A 22,500-nucleotide genomic window follows, 5' to 3' on the forward strand; every position below is an offset into this window, starting at 1 on the left:
AGCAGACTGGGGACTTATATGTCTCCGATTATATAGCCTATATTTTCCCACGTGTGTGTGTGTGTGTGTGTGTGTGTGTGTGTATGTATATTATATATATATATATATATATATATATTTATTTATTTATTTATTTTTTTCTATGTACAGACATGATTTGTCACGTATAAATGTTTTTAATATAGCCTATTTACAAATATTTGTACAGTTTTTTCTACATGTTTTCCTACCTTTTTTTCATTCTCTACCTGTGCTAATTGATTGATTGAGCTATGCATTTAGGGGGGCCTTTCCATCGCACGGCCCGCCACAAAGGTGTGCGAGATCACACTCATTTTATGAATGGACCTGATGAAGCGCATCTGCAAAACGTGTTGTTCTGATATCTGTTGCAAATAAATTATGACGTTTCAAAAGTAGGCCTGTGCACATCCCACCTTCATCCAGGTGCAGGGCAAAAGGCGTGATATTCAGTAGGAGAGAATGAATGTCCGCACACCGGTTAAGCTCCCATAATTTAATAATTGATTAAATTAATAAAATAAATTATGAACCTTTGAAATAAGTCGGTCCTCCTGCAGATTTGTGGAGTGTGCTATGGACCTTTATCCTATTGTTTTTATTCAGCAAAAAAAAACTATACCACGTATTAAACTCGTCACCTACAGAGCAACCCCAGTGCTCTACTCCCACCCAACTCAACCCGCGCCCCCCAACCACCCTCACCTTGTCCTCTCGGCTGGGCCCGGCGCCCGTTGCGGCAGCGCTGGTGACCTGAGGCTGCAGGGAGAGCAGGGTGTCGAACAGCGTCCTGGTCTCGGCGATCTGGCTGGCGATGTCGGCGTTGGGGTGCTGGCCGAATACCTCGGGGTGCTCCGTGGCCGGCAGCTGGCTAATATACTCCCTGTACTGGGACTGGGCGCCGTCGCGGGGGGTGTAGTAGGTGGGCAGGGAGGATAGCCTGGAAGATAGGTTGGGGCAGTACAGAAAGTCAGGGATATAGCATGGTATTTATAGCGTACTGCAGGGATGATGTATTTCTGTAGGCTTAACCAGAAATCACCGCCATGTTGGTTCATCAGGGGAAAAGTCTATGGGGTTTTAGAATGGGGATTTCACTTAAATGCATCAAATAAGGCCTGTGGTTAACAAAAGTTTATGGGAGCGCGAATTTGGGTTCAGCAGGATAATCTTCACGAACGTTTTATCGTGAATCACTTTTATGCCTTTTGAAGTGTTTTCTAGAAATCGCATAAAAACCCCCCCATTTACGTTCCAAAAGTCATAAAAGTGATTCACGTTTGTGAAGACAATCCTGCTGAACGCAAATTACCGCTCCCATAAACTTTTGTTAACCACAGAACTTATTTGATGCATTTAAGCGAAATCACCATGTTAAATCCCCATAGACTTTTCCCCTGATGAACCCAAGTGCTACTTCCGGACTCATTCCTGCGGTGCTCTATATACAGTAGCATACAGCAAAGTAAAAATATATATATATATATATATATATATATATATATATATATTATAGCTTACAATGTACATTTGCACATTCTGGAGATATTTTGTACAAATGTTTTGTACATCTGTAGACAGATTACGATGCACATATGCACGTCTGCTTCTCACCGGTAAAACTGTCAAAGGTGCTATATATGGTTATCTTCATTTCTATTTGTAGTTGTATTACCCACAGTCTGTTATTTTGTTGCAATTACCTTTTGTAGTACTTTCAATACTCTGAATTTGTTCTATTTTTGATCTCTATCCTATTCTCTGCTGCTGCAATGACCCAATTTCCCCGCAGAGATCATTTTCATGTCGTTGACTCTAATTGAATCTAATATTACCCGAGTATTGAGACATGAAACCCTCACAATGTCTGTGACAAACAGATAATGAAGTGTCATCGTATTGTACATTTCAAAATGATTTTTTTTTTGGTGGGGGCTTGGCTGTTCCAGTGTAACTGCTCTGCACTCATCATGCCTCTCCACAGAAGCAACCATACTGCATGCTATGCTGCGTGAAGGCTTCATCTTGTCATGTATATTGAGTCATATGTATAGTCCGCTTGCTCTGTCCCCATGCATTGAATGTGACGCTCTGCACAATGTAGGCTATGTGTGTATCTGCTTATGTTACTATGCGAGTTGTTGACGCCTCTGCAACAATGTCACCAAGATCAGTTCCTGCACATTGTGCTTATTTAGCAAGCAAAGTGATTCTGATACTTATCTATCGTGTCTGAAAGAATATGAGAAGATAAACTAGTAATGGAGTTGAGCTTGTCAAGTTTTCCCATAACCTGTTTCTGTCTGTGGACTGCTCTAACAATTGCAACGACGCACTTTACGTTTTGTTTGTTTGTTTGTTTTTGGAAGGGGGGGTACTATTTGGAGTGTTATAGGCTGTATCATTATGACAGGTGTACTCTACCATAGTAGCATAATGATGAAGCTGTACATGTTTATCAACCCGGACGGAGAGTGAATGATAGGATGTGGTAGCCGCAGTACTAGCACACCATGGAACATCTATCCTCCATCAACACTGCCTGAGGCTAAATCCTCAAATTCTCAAATGCTGCACAGTACAGCTGGATATTCTGTACATCCAGTACAGCTGGAAGACATCACTTGAATCCTCCGAGCAATGCAACAAGTGACTGAGCTATACGCTTTTGAAAACAGATCTTTGAAACACTATCTCATTCACCCGCTTAAAATTATTATTTATTTTGTATACAGTGGCTTCCTCCTTTCCTTAAACAGTTGTGGAAACAGTGCAGACAGTGAACCCAAGACCTATGACACTGACACAGCACTTGGCTACTTTCTTTTGCTAAGCAAGCATCTTAATCTGCTCTCGCACCAGCGCGCCCCTGCCTTACATCTTTTCAGAGTAGCGCGCGCCCCTGCCTTACATCTTTTCAGAGTGGCTGGCTAGAAATGGAGTGAGTGGGCACGGGTGCCTGCATAAGTGCTCAAATGAAGAAATCAGCAACTAAAGCCCAATTTATGCTTTGTCTGCCGACACTTTTGAAACAGTCGCCGACAGAAATGAGGAATTGAGTCGTCACTTTCAAGTGTCGGTGAGCAGTGTCTGCTACCTAGTGAAATATCTAGTGTCGCTGACTACGCCACATAATGTCGCGCAAGTGTGATTGGCTATATAGACGGGCACGCGCTTGACTTCCTTGTTTTAGTTTTTGCTGAAATGAAATGAATGAACGTGTCTCCGCTATTTTTTATCCGCATGTCCTTGATGTATGACTTCGTGAAAATCACAAAGAACACCGTGACCAACTTCCCAGAGAGAGAGGAGGTGATTGTGTGGTTGTGTGTCGTTATATGCGGCTGCAGTTACATCTTGCCTCCGACGTGGGTTCACTGACAGCATTCCCTCTCTTGGCTGTCGGCACTAGTTCTCTGCCTCCCTCTGTCTATAGCGTCACGTGACCGTTGAGCCGAGGAGAGAAGCATAAATGCAGCAACATGAGCGACACTTTATTTTTCGTCTGCGACCATGTGCTGAGCGACACTTTCTAATAAGTATAAATTAAGCTTAACTGTTCCTGTCAATGTTCATCAGTGTGCTCCTGTTTCTGAGGCTGTATTTCTCAAAGCTGTAATAATCCGATTGTCCACTTGGTGGTGCTGGCGGTCTGCGCTCATACTGAGCTTCAGGCAGGGAGCTGGACTGCTACCTGCCAGCTGAGTGCAGCCGCAGTGCGCTCACACACAGGCAAAAATACAGTAGGTGTTTTTACTTGGGGTGACTGTATGCGTTTGGAGAACAGAATGTGTTAATGCATTGGTGTGTTTGTCTGCAGTACATGCTCTAATTTATTCATATATGAATAGCACTGTGCGTTTTAAGTTTTTGTCTACTGCATATTCATAGTGCATTCTAGCTGAGATTTTAAGGATATGTTCATGCGTATCATTTGTCTATCACGTTGGTATGACACACCTTTAAGGATTAGGAGGATGACTCGGGCATCGCAAAATGCAAAATACAGTGTCCATGTGCAATCAGCAGCAGCAGAATGATTGAGTGTGTGTGTGTGCGCGTGCACGTGGGTGTTAGTTTCTTGTGTGTGTGTGTGTGCACACGTGTGCGTGTGTCTTATGGTTTCTCGAGTGTGTGTGCACATGTGCGCATGTTATGGTTTCTCGAGAGTGTGTGTGTGCACGTGTCTGATGGTTTCTCGAGAGTGTGTGTGTGCACGTGTCTGATGGTTTCTCGAGAGTGTGTGTGTGCACGTGTCTGATGGTTTCTCGAGAGTGTGTGTGTGCACGTGTCTGATGGTTTCTCGAGAGTGTGCGTGTGCACGTGTCTGATGGTTTCTCGAGAGTGTGTGTGTGCACGTGTCTGATGGTTTCTCGAGAGTGTGTGTGTGCACGTGTCTGATGGTTTCTCGAGAGTGTGTGTGTGCACGTGTCTGATGGTTTCTCGAGAGTGTGCATGCACCTGTCTTATGGTTTCTCGAGTGTGTGTGCGCATGTGCTACGGTTTCTCGAGAGTGTCTGTGAGCGTGTGATAGGGTTTCGCACTTGAAGAAGGGCTGGTTGACCGCCCCGTCACAGAAGTAGTCGTTGATGTAGGTGGTGAGCAGGCGTCTGTCCCAGTCGTCGGTGACGTGACCTCCGTAGTTGACCCCGGCGATCAGGTACTTGAGCGCGTCCCAGGGAATCTCCTCAGACTGGTCCAGGTACAGACTCAGCAGACTCTCGCTCACCTAGCGGAGGGAAGAAGGGGATGGGGGGGGGCATCATGATCATAACAGGCTCTACTGTAGCAACTGGCTTTGAAATGGACGCGAACGCGCCAAGGGCAAGTGAAAAGACTCTTCTGCAGACAGGAAGCAGACGGGAGAGACAGGAAGGAGAGGAAGACATCTGACAAAAGCTGTAAGTGGGACTCAAACCTGTGATTTCACACTCAAGTCAGCTGAGCCACCAGGTTGCCGTGAGCATGAAGTCTGATTTTTTTTTTTTTTTTTGCCGTGGTGGTTTTGTTTTTCTCTCGGGGACCCACATTTTCAAAACATTCAATTTTCTACTGCCTCTAACGTGATTTCACAGGCTATTGTGCAGGCTAATGTAAGAAAATTCATTCTGTTTTGGGGCACATTTCTACTCAGCTTTCTAAAGAGCCTTTTAACATTAGCTTATGAAAATGACTTACATGCTGAACACATAATACAGCCAACATCTATTGACAGCCATTTGGGGACACACCTTGATCTTCACGTGAGCCAAACTTTGGGCCCGTTGCCAGATTGAGAGGATAATCTATGAGTAGGAAAAGCAAGGTCCAATGACAGGCAGTGTGACATGTGTCATTTAAATATTGTTGAGTCACATATTATGTCTTTATGTTCAATTGTCACTGTCCATTAGTCTAATTGGCGCTCAGTCTGACAGGGAATTCTTTTTACTTTCAGCTTGAATTTAGACTATATTTGTGATTCAGAAAATATTACTGAGCCTGGCAACATCAACCCTTTTTTACTTTCATTCATTCAATAATCACCATCATAACGACAACTGCTATCATCACTACCACAGCCCCATCACTAACATCCACACCATCATCACCACTCAGTACTTCTTAGGCAAGGAGAACAACAGAGTCTTTCGGTGGCTATCGGTGGGCCTGACCTGGAAGTCGGAGTCGTTGAAGCCATAGATGATGTTCCAGCCCAGCTGCAGGAACTTCCTCCTCTCCAGCAGGATGCTGTGGAAGAAGCAGAGGGAGAAGAGCAGCTTCCTGTACGGGACGGGCCTCGAGCAGCGGCTGAACTGACACTCTGTCACCAGCTGGTACAGACGCCTCATGTTGGCCTTCACACCCTGATGGGGGAGAGAGAGAGAGAGGACAGTGTAACACCATGGAGGGGGTTGTGCAGTGTCATGGACTAGTTAAAGGATCATTTCAGCATTTTTCAACCTGGACCCTATTTTCATAACTTTTTACGTCAAAGTAACTAATCGGAACAATTATTAAAAAAATTGGTGCAGTATTGAGCGAGATCGCATCAGCCGGCCAGCAGCTGTAATGTAATCAGACGGGGCAATGCACACCGTCACTGTACAGCCACTAAAAGTGCTAACTGACAGCCTCATTGTTATTATAACAATGATGGTGTATGACAACATGGAAACGAGAGAAATTGAACACTTTTGTTTACCTTTTGCTTGATCTAGTCTGAACATGATTTAGTTTAAAGTCCCTGGAAACCAAAATCCACAAAAACCTTCTAACTATTAAATGTAGGGTCTTATGTGAGTAATTGTGTGCCTCAGAAAGTAGGAGACATTACTTTCAACCCAAACCCCCAAAATCGCCACTTTTCTACAAGGTCTGGATTTCCACTTCCTCTTTGAAGACAGCGGTGCGCGCGGTGCTAAAATGCATGATCTTATCACGTCATAAGATTTAATCTAATCACGCACACGCACACACACAGTAGCGCTGTGCACTCGCAGTGGCAGAGTCTCTCTTCCTCTCTGTCAGTATGCGCCGAGCAAACACAAACACAAACACACACACACACACACATTCCATCTTTCTTTCCTTCCTCTCCTTCTTTCTCTCTCTCCGTTTCCCTCGCTCTCTCTCTCTCTCTCTCTCTCTCTCTCTCTCGGAGGAGACCTGCAGTGCAGTCCTGCACCCACACACACGGGACACGCCCACACAGTCCGCGGGAGAAAAGACAGTCTAAAATCGAATTGATTCTCATGACTTTGTCATGACTGTCAAACCTAAATTTATATACTTTGCAATGTTCATCATCGTTCAAATTTGGCTGGTGGCTTATTAACATAGGTTCCTGTGATGTGATGAACTCAAAATGCTAAATAATAAAAAATTGTTTCTGGTTTCCAGGGACTTTAAGGAATTCAACTCGATCTTCCACCTTCAGTAGACCAAGGCTGGAGAGTTCCCCCTGACCAATGTAAGATCTACTGTAGGTCCGATTTCTTTAATAAATCTGTCCATTTTGTTTTGCATATTTTCTGCCTGGCATATACTAGGTTTTGCCTAGACTTGTGTAATGGAAATGTGTGTCTGTAAAAACAAACGCTAAGGTACATCAAAGACAAGACACAGTCTAATAAGCCTTATATATATATATATATATATATATATATATATACACTGTATATATATATATATATACTCACTGTGTATATATATATATAAATAAGGCATGGCCGATGTGGCCAGGTCACTACCATAGTGTCCTTAGTGATGTCACTCGAGCAATTGTGAAGTCATCAATTATGTCACTTGAGCAATTGCGATGTCAATAAGTGATGTAACTCGAGCAATAGTGATGTCATCAGTGAGTAATGTCATCAGTGATGTCATCAGTGAGTGATGTCAATGTTATCACAATCTCATGATGTCATTATAATGATGCCATAATGTCAATGTTAATGTTATGATGTCATAATGTCCAACACACACTTCAGGCCCTTAATAAAACCTTCTGTTTGAGCATACACACATAGGCGGTGAGGTACTGTGACAGACCTGAAGGAATGGGTGCTCGAGCAGGCCATGATGACTGGCAGCTCCACAATGCCGCCTACGCAGGAAACCTAGACAAACTGAGGGCCCTGCTGCAGGAAGACCGCTTCAGAAGGCGTATCAATGAGAGGAGGTCGTTAATGTACTGCGACGCTGGCCTCTGGCAATGTATCCGTTCAATGACCCCTCTGGAGATCGCAGTCAGGTGGGGTTGTGCTGCATGTGTGGCCTACCTGATCACCCAGGGAGCCCAGGTAGACCCAGCCAGATGGGTGTACTGGGTCTACCTAGATGGACTAGCCTACACGCCTCTCTACTGGGCCATGCGCAATGATCACCTGGACTGTGTCCGGATCCTCCTGGAAGCCGGGGTGGACCCCAACAGAAGAAGCGGCCCATACGAATACACCCCCGTCTACTGGGCTGCCCAGGCTGGAAGGCTGGAGATACTGCAGGAACTCATCAGGTTCCGTGCTGCTGTTAACATGGACAGCGATCACACGTTCACGATGTCTCCTCTCTACATCAGCATGCTCTACCACCACTTGGACTGCTTCCGCCTGCTGCTCCAGGCCGCTGGCGTTCTGACCCGTGACGTGGCTTCTCGCCTGCTACATGAGGTGCTGAGGCGCGGGTGCGACGTGGCCTTCCTCCAGTTGCTCCTGGACCACGGCGCCGACCCGGCCCTGGTGACCTGGGAGCAGGCACAGCAGGAGGAGAGAGCAGATCACGAGGCTCTCAGGGTCTTTCTGGAGGCCAAGAGAAGTCCTTGCAGTCTGGCCCATGTGTGTCGGATCCGCATCCGCCAAGCACTGGGCACATATCGCCTGAAGCAAGTCCACTCCCTACCACTAACACAAGTGATGAAGGACTTCGTGCTCCACCAAAACTGACTTGAAGGACTGTCAGTTTATTTATTTTCATTTCCTAGATTTAGTTCTTCAGGGACTGTTTCAAACAAATCCAGGAATAAGCCTTAATGGTAGTGCTCTACCAGGTGAGCCACCTACTTCTAAAGAATGTGTGTACTTTTCCCATCGCTGATGTGAAGCAAAGATAATAAAATTAAAATAAATTGTCTAAAGCTGGGGTTCCCAAACTTAAGAAATGCCACGGCCCACTTTGAAATCTGAAAATCTTCTGTTGGCAGACCACTCACGGCCCACCTACAGTAGTACTCCAATAGTGGGCCACGGTCCACACTTTTGGAATCACTCGTCTAAAGTTTGGACTAGAAATTATACAATACTATTACAGGGTATATTATGCAAGAATCCTAAAGTTAAATTCAATACCTTTTAAGACCTTTTTTTAATACCTTTTCAATCAATATATTTTAAGACCTCAACGCCACTTTTGTCACATCAGTGATAGGGGTGTAGATCACAAGTTTCATCATGCTACGATATTATATCGATTCTTTAGACAACGATACGATATTTGAAATTTGCTGATACCACAAAGTCCGACACCATACGATCTGCAATACATACGGTCTGCAATCGATATGAGATATCATATGCCCATTTAACACCATCAGCACAATAGCTACAACATTTAATACATCACAAATGGCGATTAAGACTTTTTAAGGGTCTTCATTTTCCCGATTGATTTATCAACTTTTAATACTTTTCCAAACCCTGTAGTGCGGATACCCTGTATTATATTACACTTTCACATTTCAAAGCAAAGAAATCCAATCTAAAAGGGTACGTAGCCGTAGAGCTTCCATAACCACTCATGTACAACTTTGCATGTATATGCAATTGTGTGTCCGTCCGGGCGTATGTTGTGTCTGTGCACCTTGGGTGGCTCGGTGGTCATCTTGATGCCGGCCTGCAGGATGGCGATGGGGAAGTCAGGGTGCGGTGAGGAGCTGAGCCAGAGTCTGAAGTTTGGGTGGCACTGCTGCACCTGCAGCTGCTCCACCAGCTTGTCCAGCTCAGGCATCCAGGACAGAGAGAGGTGGCAGTTGGCCAGGAACACCCAGTGACCTGGGTATGGAGGGAGAAGAGGGCTTGGGTCGGGTTGTTCGAAACAGGTTCATTCAACCATTGTGTAACGGTGTTGCTTCTTTTACATTAAATCAAGTAAGCATCATAAATCATCATCATCCTGAATTAGGTCCAAAATACCAGACGTTCTAGCATCCTAGTACCAGGATAAAACCATGAATTAGATTGTAAATATAGAGTATTAAGTAGAGCGATATGTATAGTCTACTGCAGCGGTTCCTTGGACTCATGGCCCACTTGAAAATCTCAAAAACGTTTGCGGCCCACATCCGACCGTAAACAGTATGCAGGCCAAATAATGCGTTCTCAGAGCACGTTTTATTATATATAATGATATAAAAGGAGCTGTTCGTCAGCACCACACAGAAATCTGAAAATAAAAGTGAGGGTCTGTCTGTCTACAATAGGCTCAACAGATAATTGATTACAAATTAAATAACAGAATCAGTCAACAATGGAGAAATGCATTCTCATCTACAATAATAATTACTTTTTCCACTAAGATCATGTTTTGGGAATGATTTGGCGCCCCCCTTGCAATACCTTCCCAGCCCACTGGTTGGGAATGGCTGGTCTACTGTGTATGTTATGTTGTCCTTGTGCAAAGTGCATCTAGGGCAGAGAGAAGGGGGGAGCATGGAAGAGTGAGAATTAATCAAAGACGACAATAAAAATCGACTTCCCCAAACAAACAAATTGTTTGATGTATAACGGTGACATTTCCCCAGTTAGAGAGAGGCGTGTCTGAAAAGCAACAAACCATAGAAATTGACAGCCAGGCCTCCACCGCTATAATAAATGTCTGCAAATCATGGTGATGAGCATGAGCGAGCAGGGGAAAGGGTGGATCGACGTCAGGAGAAAAAGATTCATCTGAATACACCAAATCAATCAAATATTCATCAAGTGTTTCGTGCACTTTGTCAAGCACAAGTGACACTTGAGCCTCAAAGAAACACTTCAATGAAACACAGACAATGGGCATGCATAAAGAGAGAGCGCGGACGGTCTTGTACCGTTCTTGACTCCCTCCTGGATCAAGCGCTTGGCGTTGGGGGCCTGTCCCTGGCCCAGGGAGAGGGCGTAGAAGCTCTGGCTCATGCCGGAGGCCTCGGCCAGCTGCATCAGGGCCCCCGTGGGGTCCACGCCGGGGGACAAGACGAAGATCAGAGGAGTCCTGGTGGTGGAATCCTCCACAACCTGGGCAGAAAGAGAGAGAGAGAGAGAGAGAGAGAGAGAGATATTGGATGAGCCAACGTGCTGTAACTCACTCGACACTTGACGCTAACCCCATGACAGACGGGGTTTCGTGAGATTCTGTGAGGTTCCAAGTGAGCGGCAATCAAACGGAATGAGACGCATGAAAAATGTGTTTAACTTGAAGTCGACGCAGTTCAAAACTTAAACTCAACAATGGGGGAACACGACCCCAGTTGTGGCTTTGCCTCAGTCTCCGGCAGCCATTTTAGTAAATCAGAGTCGATCAAAAAGGGGGCTTATGGTGGAGTGTGCGTGGGCGAGAGGGCTCAGACTGACAGCCGGGAACAACGGGGGAGAGAGCGAGAGAGAGGGGGAGAGAGAGAGAGGGAGAGAGAGAGAGGGGGAGAGAGAGAGGGGGAGAGAGAGAGAGGGAGAGAGAGAGAGGGGGAGAGAGAGAGGGGGAGAGAGAGAGAGAGGGCGAGAGAGAGGGGAAGAGAGAGAGAGGGAGAGAGAGAGAGGGGGAGAGAGAGAGAGGGAGAGAGAGGGAGGGGGAGAGAGAGAGAGGGAGAGAGAGAGAGAGAGAGAGAGAGAGAGGGAGGGGGAGGTGACAGCCGACACTCACCGCCGTCATGTCGAGGGCGGGCGGCTCCACAAAGCGGGCGCCCAGGTTGTTAACGATGAAGGAGGTGACGCAGGAGGAGACGCGGTCCTGACGCAGCGAGCGTACTATCAGCATCTTCTGCAGCTCGTTACAGCTGCTCTCCCACTCACCTGGACAGAGGGGGGGGGGGGCAGGGTGGAAACAGGAGGCAGGGATGGACAGGTAGGACCAGGCGGAGCGTGGGGGGAGGGATTGAGCGAGGGGGGAGGGATTGAGCGAGGGGGGAGGGATTGAGCGGGGCGAGGGATTGAGCGGGAGAAATGAGCGGGGAAATGGGGAGTGAAAGCGGAAACAAGTAAGAACTTACAGTATGAGTGTGTGTGTAGCGCTGAAACTTCCCTCAAACTGGCTGGGTTAAAACGAGCCGTGAATCACGCCGCCCGACATCATTAACTGAGTTAGATAAACACTAGGCTCTCCTCCGAGCTGAGGAGAGAGAAGACATCTCGGCAGCAGCAAAATCCTCCTGTGATCATATTAATATTGAGCTGAACTTTGTCTAATCTAATTCCCAGGGATGGAAGAAAGCAACGGAAGTGAGTGACAGATATCCACACTCACGCACGCACGCGCGCGCACACACACACACACACACACACACACACACACACACACACACACACACACACACACACACTCTCTCTCTTTCCCTCCAGTGCGCCAGCTATGAATAGATCCTCAGTAGTCAGAAAAAGCAGAGGAGGAGACACAGACTCATCATCAATGAGGTGGTATAACAAAGAACATATACACAGTGGGAGAATTATTTTTTAATCAAAGAGAGACAATATGCACTTGTTCTCGACTGGCATGGTGTCATACTTAAGCAAAAGCTTGAAACGTGTCAATTCAAAACAGCAGCGAAAGCATATGATACAAACGCCCACTCTTCCCAGTCGACTTCAGTTCCACATTATTGTAGAACGATGACTCTCGCTGCAGCAATGACAAAATAGAGAGCAGAGACAGGAAGTACGGACCTGGCAGCGCGGCGTGCTCCGGCTCGGCGCTGGTGTACCACAGGCTCCAGTCTCGGGAGTGCTGTTCGAAGGACGCCATGATGCCGCGGAAGTTGGTGAGCTTAGCCAGCTCTGTGATGTTGTCCCAGAGGGAGTCGGCCAGCCAGCCGGCACAGGGGTTGAACATCTGACCCTTATCCAGCACCTACAGAGCAGGAGAGGAAATGCACTTTTTTTTAGGGGGAAGGGGAGGGGCTTTTTGGGGGTGATTTGATCAAATGTTGGGAAATACCTTAGTTCTTCTATGTTGCATGACAGACTAATAATATTCAACGACTCTTATCCAAGCATATTTTATTTCTAACTTTTTTCACAGTTCACAGTAAAAATCCTCATTTCCCATCGTCTCAACAGCACTGTCTGGCATTTTATGTAATGCACATTATGTACTTGGCAAAAACATTTCAATTAACCTCTATACCGACAGTACATACACTGTAGGTGGTACATGCCGCTGACAGCTTTTTTAGGTCCTATGCAGGAGAGAGTCAGCGACCCCAATTTCCTTACCTCTGCCAATGGAGTTTAATGTTTTTGCCCCCATGTCTGTCTGTTTGTCTGTCTGTCTGTCTGTCTGTCTGTCTGTCTGTCTGTCTGTCTGTCTGTCTGTCATGTTTGTTTGTCTGTCTGTCTGTCTGTCTGTTTGTCTGTCTGTCTGTCTGTCTGTCTGTTTGTCTGTCTGTCTGTCTGTCTGTTTGCCTGTTTGTCTGTCTGTCTGTCTGTCTGTCTGTCTGTCTGTCTGTTTGTCTGTCTGTCTGTCTGTCTGTCTGTCTGTCTGTCTGTTTGTTTGTCTGTCTGTCTGTTTGTCTGTCTGTCTGTCTGTCTGTCTGTCTGTCTGTCTTTCTGTCTGTCTGTCTGTTTGTCTGTCTCTCTGTCTGTCTGTCTGTTTGCCTGTTTGTCTGTCTGTCTGTCTGTCTGTTTGTTTGTTTGTCTGTCTGTGTCTGTTTGTCTGCAGAATATGTCAAAAAGTTATGAACGGATTTGCACGAAACTTGGCAGAAAAGCAGGTCATAGAAATAGAAATAGAATTGATCATATTCTGTTACATCACCACATGGCCAATCTTGGTAGGAAAATAGCAGGTGATTGTAATCAATTAACAGGTAATTAAGTGACATAAACAGCCAATGAGCTGTGTGTATTGTAGCGCCGTATTGGTAGGAAAATGCTTGTGACATCATGGGAATACTAAGAATAGCAGGTCATAGAAATTTAGAAATGAGCTTTCCACACCTACTGGCCAAAACGGGGGCATGGTAATGGGCATGACCAATCAAAAAAACACAAACTTCCAAATGGATTCATAACACTATTCATAACACTACGAAAACAATGTACAAGGTTTGGCGGAGGTATGCACTCTACCGAGTGCCCTCTAGTTTCGATCTGTTTCTAGTCCTGATTCAGCAGGTGGTTTGCGTATTGAAAAGCTAGTGAACTAGCCGGCCAGCTAGCTTGCGCTGTCTGTGTTTGAGGTAAATAATGCTAGTAGGAGGAGAGGGCAGGGGTTGTGCAGGTAGGTACGGATGCCTAATGGGCACGTTTTGCTAACACAGAACAAAATCCGGACGTGCTTTGCAAATACAGACTAACGTTAAATTCTAGAAAGTTAACTCTTTATTTTACCGGGCAATTAAAAGCCCCCATCATCCCAATTCCAAGGGGAGTTTTAGATTGTTTTCCGGGCAATTTGCCCTGCTAGAGAGACACGCAGGTCCATCAATCGGTCAAACTGCCTATCCATCAGTGCGTCAGCCAATTAGGCGATTAGCCAATTAACCAACACATCAATCAGTCATATTAGTCTTGTCCCTGGGATATTGTGTAATGTGCTGAGCAAAGAAAGGCAGATATGGTCTTATTTACTTTGAAAAAAGAAAAATCTGCCAGAGGAGACCGTCTTTAAGAGGAAGCACCATTTCTACACAGTTCTAGATTGTAATTAACAAAGGAATGCCTTTTGGGGCGTCTAGCGTGTTCCAAGCCTTTGAAAATTAAAAGCGTGTCTTGTTGGATTATCTCAAAAACAAACAAGATGAAAACAAGACGCTTGGTGCGTGTTTCTGTGTTTCCTCACCAGTCCTCCTCGGAGGAAAAAGCTGTACTCGTCCGTGTTGAGGTTGCCAGCCACCTCCAGGACCTTGGCACACATCTGGAAGCTGAAGAGCAGCTTGTGGACCTCAAACAGACCGCGGCATGTGTACCTGGAGAAGACACACACACACACACACACACACACATAGACACACACACACACACACACACACACACACACACACACACATAGACACACACACACACATACACATGCACGCACGCACGCACGCACACACACGCACACACACATCCCTACAGCAACTCCAAAGACCAACTGTATGCCCCCTAGAAGGACAAGTGCCGTTACAAGGGCATACTCGATGTTGTTCCAAACAAACGTACACTCTGTACCTCTAAGGGCACATTATATGTTCCCGAGAGCAAAGGACATAGTCTATATGCTCCCTAGTTCTAAGGTTACATCCTAGACTCCTCAATTCAAGCTCTCTGTCTCCCTAGGGCACACTTTATACCTCTTTGCTCAAGGACACTTCTTCTCATCGCTATTGTGGCACCAAGGGAACATGACATGCTTCAGTAGGCAGTGCACTTTCAGCGATACTTTACATTTTTATATCGCGCTAAAACAGCTTTCAATCCCAGATGACTCAACCACACCAAACCAATTGAAGCCAAACCAACCCGAGGGGATCTGGTCTCATGCTATCCTGTTTACCCATCATGCACCACATTTTCCCAGGCTTCCCTATACACAGGAATGTCTGGGCCCTGGGCTCTGTCCTAGTGAAAACAGCCGTGGCCTCCCTTGCTCCGCCCTTGCTCACCTGTACACGGCGTAGGTGTGGTAGTTGTTGAGGTTGGCGATGCGCTCCTCCAGCTTGTGGCTGCGCGGGCTCTTCTCCATGCTGAGGTTGAACAGGTCGATGTAGGCGTCCAGGGAGAACTGGTACATGGGGTCGATGCGCGCCATGTCGTTTAGGACAAAGAAGAGGATGGAGGCTCGCTGGGCGCACGGACGGTAGGCCTGTGAGGGGAAACGTTGGAAAACACTTACTGATTGTTTTAAACAGATAGGAAACACTAATGGATGCACACACAGTACAGGAGCACCCGCAAACATACTGTAGCTACGTGTAGTGCATGTCTACATGGTCCGTTAGAACATACTGTAGCTACGTGTAGTGCATGTCTACATGGTCTGTTAGAACATACTGTAGCTACGTGTAGTGCATGTCTACATGGTCCGTTAGAACATACTGTAGCTACGTGTAGTGCATGTCTACATGGTCCGTTAGAACATACTGTAGCTACATATAGTGCATGTCTACATGGTCTGTTAGAACATACTGTAGCTACATATAGTGCATGTCTACATGGTCTGTTAGAACATACTGTAGCTACATATAGTGCACGTCTACATGGTCCGTTAGAACATACTGTAGCTACGTATAGTGCACGTCTACATGGTCTGTTAGAACATACTCTAGCTACGTATAGTGCACGTATACATGGTCTGTTAGAACATACTGTAGCTACGTATAGTGCACGTCTACATGGTCTGTTAGAACATACTCTAGCTACGTATAGTGCACGTCTACATGGTCTGTTAGAACATACTGTAGCTACATATAGTGCATGTCTACTGTACATGGTCCGTTAGAACATACTGTAGCTACATATAGTGCATGTCTACATGGTCCGTTAGAACATACTGTAGCTACATATAGTGCATGTCTATATGGTCTGTTAGAACATACTGTAGCTACGTATAGTGCATGTCTACATGGTCCGTTAGAACATACTGTAGCTACATATAGTGCATGTCTACATGGTCTGTTAGAACATACTGTAGCTACATATAGTGCATGTCTACATGGTCTGTTAGAACATACTGTAGCTACGTATAGTGCATGTCTACATGGTCCGTTAGAACATACTGTAGCTACGTATAGTGCATGTCTACATGGTCTGTTAGAACATACTGTAGCTACATATAGTGCATGTCTACATGGTCCGTTAGAACATACTGTAGCTACGTATAGTGCATGTCTACTGTACATGGTCTGTTAGAACATACTGTAGCTACATATAGTGCATGTCTACATGGTCAGTTAGAACATACTGTAGCTACATATAGTGCATGTCTACATGGTCAGTTAGAACATACTGTAGCTACATATAGTGCATGTCTACATGGTCTGTTAGAACATACTGTAGCTACATATAGTGCATGTCTACATGGTCTGTTAGAACATACTGTAGCTACATATAGTGCATGTCTACATGGTCTGTTAGAACATACTGTAGCTACGTATAGTGCATGTCTACATGGTCAGTTAGAACATACTGTAGCTACATATAGTGCATGTCTACATGGTCAGTTAGAACATACTGTAGCTACGTATAGTGCACGTCTACATGGTCTGTTAGAACATACTGTAGCTACATATAGTGCATGTCTACATGGTCTGTTAGAACATACTGTAGCTACATATAGTGCATGTCTACATGGTCCGTTAGAACATACTGTAGCTACATATAGTGCATGTCTACATGGTCAGTTAGAACATACTGTAGCTACATATAGTGCATGTCTACATGGTCAGTTAGAACATACTGTAGCTACGTATAGTGCATGTCTACATGGTCAGTTAGAACATACTGTAGCTACATATAGTGCATGTATACATGGTCTGTTAGAACATACTGTAGCTACATATAGTGCATGTCTACATGGTCAGTTAGAACATACTGTAGCTACATATAGTGCATGTCTACATGGTCAGTTAGAACATACTGTAGCTACGTATAGTGCATGTCTACATGGTCAGTTAGAACATACTGTAGCTACATATAGTGCATGTCTACATGGTCAGTTAGAACATACTGTAGCTACATATAGTGCATGTCTACATGGTCAGTTAGAACATACTGTAGCTACGTATAGTGCATGTCTACATGGTCAGTTAGAACATACTGTAGCTACATATAGTGCATGTCTACATGGTCTGTTAGAACATACTGTAGCTACAGTATGTATAGTGCACGTCTACATGGTCTGTTAGAACATACTGTAGCTACGTGTAGTGCATGTCTACATGGTCTGTTAGAACATACTGTAGCTACATATAGTGCATGTCTACATGGTCCGTTAGAACATACTGTAGCTACATATAGTGCATGTCTACATGGTCTGTTAGAACATACTGTAGCTACATATAGTGCATGTCTACATGGTCCGTTAGAACATACTGTAGCTACATATAGTGCATGTCTACATGGTCTGTTAGAACATACTGTAGCTACGTATAGTGCATGTCTACATGGTCTGTTAGAACATACTCTAGCTACATATAGTGCATGTCTACATGGTCAGTTAGAACATACTCTAGCTACATATAGTGCATGTCTACATGATCAGTTAGAACATACTCTAGCTACATATAGTGCATGTCTACATGGTCTGTTAGAACATACTGTAGCTACATATAGTGCATGTCTACATGGTCTGTTAGAACATACTCTAGCTACATATAGTGCATGTCTACTGTACATGGTCCGTTAGAACATACTGTAGCTACATATAGTGCATGTCTACATGGTCTGTTAGAACATACTGTAGCTACATATAGTGCATGTCTACATGGTCCGTTAGAACATACTGTAGCTACGTGTAGTGCATGTCTACATGGTCTGTTAGAACATACTGTAGCTACGTGTAGTGCATGTCTACATGGTCAGTTAGAACATAGTAGCATCCCATTGTTACAACTAAGCGCTCTATACACTTCCTGAAAGATTCAGCATGATCGCACGTAAAATGGCATAGCTGTGGCCGAACACAATTTTCACTCACTCACACACACACACACACACACACACACACACACACACACACACACACACACTCTTACATTATTATAGTTCTGATACGGAGCACACAATCACTGGCCATTTAGTCAGGCCTCGCTCACAGAGTTGGCATGCAGCCTCTCCTCTCTCTCTCCCCAGAGGGGTTTCATAGTCCATTTCCCTGGCTGATTTCTAACTCCACTCAGCTGTGCTCCTCCACTCAGGTGAGCTCCCATCAGTAGCTAATGGATGGAACTCTCCATGGAGCTGAACCTGTGTCATTTTGGCCACTAATTAGACATTTTTGCCCATTTAGTCGGCCCTAATTGCCTAATTCAAACATCCGGCTCGGTCCGGTTCACCTGCAGGGGGTGCTCTTTACACTTCCTGGAAGATTTAGTGCGATCACACGTAAAATGGCACAGCTGTGGCCGAACACAATTTCTGATCAACTCACTCACAGAGTCTTCGCCTTCTTATTATAGGATTATTATAGGATGAAAATAGCTTATTTATTCAAACCAATAGAGAGCCGCAGGAACGAGTCTGGAAATCATCGATGCTAACACTCCTGGTTCTTCACTGTTTTCGCCTATGTGACTTTTGAATGGGTTTTTGGCGCGATGCTTCTAATAAGGTATCTGGGCAACGCAAGCTTAATCAAACGCGAACCAGTGTTTAGTAATATCATCTTAACACATGAGGCCCACTTTTATGAGTTTTGAAGCTTTTACGTGCCGTTAAAAGGGCGGCTAGCTAGCAAACGGCTAAATGAGACTACACTGTTGAGTCGACGGGGATATTATACGTCAATGACGTCATCACTTCAAAGGACGAACACGGAAATTCTCTTTCCCTCACCTGGTTCAGCCCGTTCAGCCCGGGGTAATCAGTGCACAGCAGCGCACACATCAACAACAGTCCAGGTTGAGTGCTGACGTGACGGGGAAGCCTATGCGACACTGTGTGTAGTTCTGGATTAGCTTAGCACAAGCTTTTTTTATTTTTTATTTAAGATTATCCAGCTGAACACTGGTTCGCGTTTGATTAAGCTTGCGTTGCCCAGAGACCTTATTTGAAGCATCGCGGCAAAAATCCATTCAAAAATCCCATAGACAGAAACAGTGAAGAACCAGGAAGTCCGGGTCTTCCGCGTTCTGACTACAAAAATACGTCATCCCTGCGGCTCTCTATTCAGTGTATTTATAATGTGTGTTGCTCTGCTTAATCTAGAATGCTGTGACAGTGCAGACTCAGGGAGGACAGAAAGAGACCATGTTAGAGGTCATGGAAATATCAAAGTGCAGCATAACATACTAATTCAGACACATACTTGGATCACATTATTTCTCTCTCTCACTCTCTCAATTCAAAGGGCATTATTGACATGACGTACATGTGCACATGTTGCCAAAGCATAGATACAAACAAAATATGTCTCTCTCTCTCTCTCTGCAATTTGTATTGACAAACGATGAATATGCTTTATGTACAGTACACTCTTGAGACACCATCTCACCTGTCAGTCACTGCTGAAAGTTCAGAGTACAATGAACGCCGCGCTTAATACTGTTTGGCCCGTAACTCCTTATGTGGACACAATGTGTCTACAGTACATGCAAATGAATGTGGAACAAAGATGCAGCAGAGTCTGACTATTTCCCACAAACAGGCATTGTAGCAGTGCACTGTGTAGGAGGTGGGGGAGCAGAGCCAGAGACAAATTTCCAGCACAGCGGTGCTGACGGATAGACCAAAGGAACCTATTTTACCTCATACATATTTCATTCCTAGATCCTCCAACCTATGAGGTGCTTCCCTTTTGTTCGTCTCCTCGCCCTCCTTTGCTCTGTACCTTTCTGTCTCTGCCCTCGCTCCACCTCTCCGACAGTGTCAGACCTTCAGGAAGACGGGGACTTTGCTCCAAGTCGGCTCGTTCTTCAATTATGGTAAAAGCTCTGACCCTGCCGTTCTCAACTCGGACCCGCTCGTTCTTTCTGCGAAGCCGAGTATGCATTTGTCTCACATTTGCATTTAGCGAATGCTCTTGTCCACAGGCACTGCTCACCTACCTGTTTACTGTGTTGCTATTTCCATCCCTCTCTCAGCTCTCTCCTTCCTCTTTCTTTCTTTCTCCCTGTCCTTAACTCTCACTCCATCTTCCTACTGCTCTCACACTCCTCTTCATCCTCAATCCCTCTCCCTCCCTCCCTCACCCAAGTAAGAAACATAGAAACAAGTGACCACCCAGTGTTAAAGTTTTGCCTTGCTCATTATAAACTTTAGTCATCCTTCAAACTAATGACGCACAGAATGTGAAAAGTGAATGCCTCTGCTTTGAGGGCCTAGCCTCCTTCCTGGGTAAACAAAAAGCTTCCACGGTACAAGCCGTTTTGATTGGCCTAACCCGTTATGATGTCACAACAGGAGCGATTTGCGTATTTGCAATTTGGCTTTGCATGTAATGTCACAGAGTTTTCTTCGACAAGGAGCTGCCATGTTGGTTTGGGAGTTTTCTCGTGTCTGCGCCCTCCCCCCTCAACCAGCCGATCAGGCGGCCAATCAGAGCAGCACCTCATTATCACGGCTTCCCCACCCACTCAGAACAACGCATAGTATAGACGGCTTCCCCACCCACTCAGAACAATGTATAGTATAGAATAGTAGAAACTGAGAGGATGGAGACCGCCTACTGTACAGAGCCTGGATTTTTCTTTGTTTGTTTTTTGCAACATAATTCAAAACCTTATTTTAAAGACCACTGAGAAATGTTTTAAACAGCTAAAAAGAGCCTAATATGAGACATTTAAAAGCACCAAACTAACATACACAATAATACATAATAAAAATACACAATACACAATAAGAATAGCAGTAAATACATAAAATGCACGCACAGACGACTCTTTACTTACTGTCTAAACTCTAAAGAGATGTGTCTTTAGCTGTCTTTTAACAGAGTCCACAGAATCAGCAAACCTTAGAAGTGTGGGCAGAGAGTTCCACGGTTTGGATGCTATGGCCTTGAAACCTCGATCACCACGGATCTTTAGACGAGTGCGAGGAACAGACAGATTGAATTTGTTTCATCTACATGTAACAGAGTGAGCTGATGAACAGACAGTACATTACATGTAACAGAGTGAACTGATGAACAGACAGTAGATTACATGTAACAGAGTGAACTGATGAACAGACAGTAGATTACATGTAACAGAGTGAGCTGATGAACAGACAGTAGATTACATGTAACAGAGTGAGCTGATGAACAGACAGTAGATTACATGTAACAGAGTGAGCTGATGAACAGACAGTAGATTGAATTTGTTTGATCTACATGTAACAGAGTGAGCTGATGAACAGACAGTACATTACATGTAACAGAGTGAACTGATGAACAGACAGTAGATTACATGTAACAGAGTGAACTGATGAACAGACAGTAGATTACATGTAACAGAGTGAGCTGATGAACAGACAGTAGATTGAATTTGTTTGATCTACATGTAACAGAGTGAGCTGATGAACAGACAGTAGATTGAATTTGTTTGACCTACATGTAACAGAGTGAGCTGATGAACAGACAGTAGATTGAATTTGTTTGACCTACATGTAACAGAGTGAGCTGATGAAGAGACAGTAGATTGAATTTGTTTGCCCTACATGTAACAGAGTGAACTGATGAACAGACAGTAGATTGAATTTGTTTGCCCTGCATGTAACAGAGTGAACTGATGAACAGACAGTAGATTGAATTTGTTTGCCCTACATGTAACAGAGTGAGCTGATGAACAGACAGTAGATTGAATTTGTTTGACCTACATGTAACAGAGTGAGCTGATGAACAGACAGTAGATTGAATTTGTTTGACCTACATGTAACAGAGTGAGCTGATGAACAGACAGTAGATTGAATTTGTTTGACCTACATGTAACAGAGTGAGCTGATGAACAGAGAGTAGATTGAATTTGTTTGCCCTACATGTAACAGAGTGAGCTGATGAACAGACAGTAGATTGAATTTGTTTGATCTACATGTAACAGTGAGCTGATGAACAGACAGTAGATTGAATTATTTGTTTAACCTACATGTAACAGAGTGAACTGATGAACAGACAGTAGATTGAATTTGTTTGCCCTAC

The 22,500-nt window shown here is 44.7% G+C and overlaps 1 protein-coding gene across 1 annotated transcript in view; it reads right to left on the minus strand.

Annotated features, from left to right (window-relative positions):
• The window catches only part of dnah2 (dynein, axonemal, heavy chain 2), a gene marked incomplete at both ends in the record, with an annotated part of 313,900 nt that overhangs the window by 26,119 nt on the left and 265,281 nt on the right, over positions 1-22,500 (minus strand). Inside the window, 9 exons of the mRNA XM_083640125.1 lie at positions 727-961; positions 4,566-4,750; positions 5,676-5,867; positions 9,358-9,548; positions 10,586-10,769; positions 11,392-11,540; positions 12,411-12,594; positions 14,527-14,653; positions 15,332-15,531. Of these exons, the coding sequence (XP_083496251.1) occupies positions 727-961; positions 4,566-4,750; positions 5,676-5,867; positions 9,358-9,548; positions 10,586-10,769; positions 11,392-11,540; positions 12,411-12,594; positions 14,527-14,653; positions 15,332-15,531 (1,647 nt within the window). The remainder of the gene's footprint in view (positions 1-726; positions 962-4,565; positions 4,751-5,675; positions 5,868-9,357; positions 9,549-10,585; positions 10,770-11,391; positions 11,541-12,410; positions 12,595-14,526; positions 14,654-15,331; positions 15,532-22,500) is intronic.

This window comes from Poromitra crassiceps (assembly GCF_964638095.1).
Source record: "Poromitra crassiceps genome assembly, chromosome: 7".
NCBI lineage: Eukaryota > Metazoa > Chordata > Actinopteri > Beryciformes > Melamphaidae > Poromitra > Poromitra crassiceps.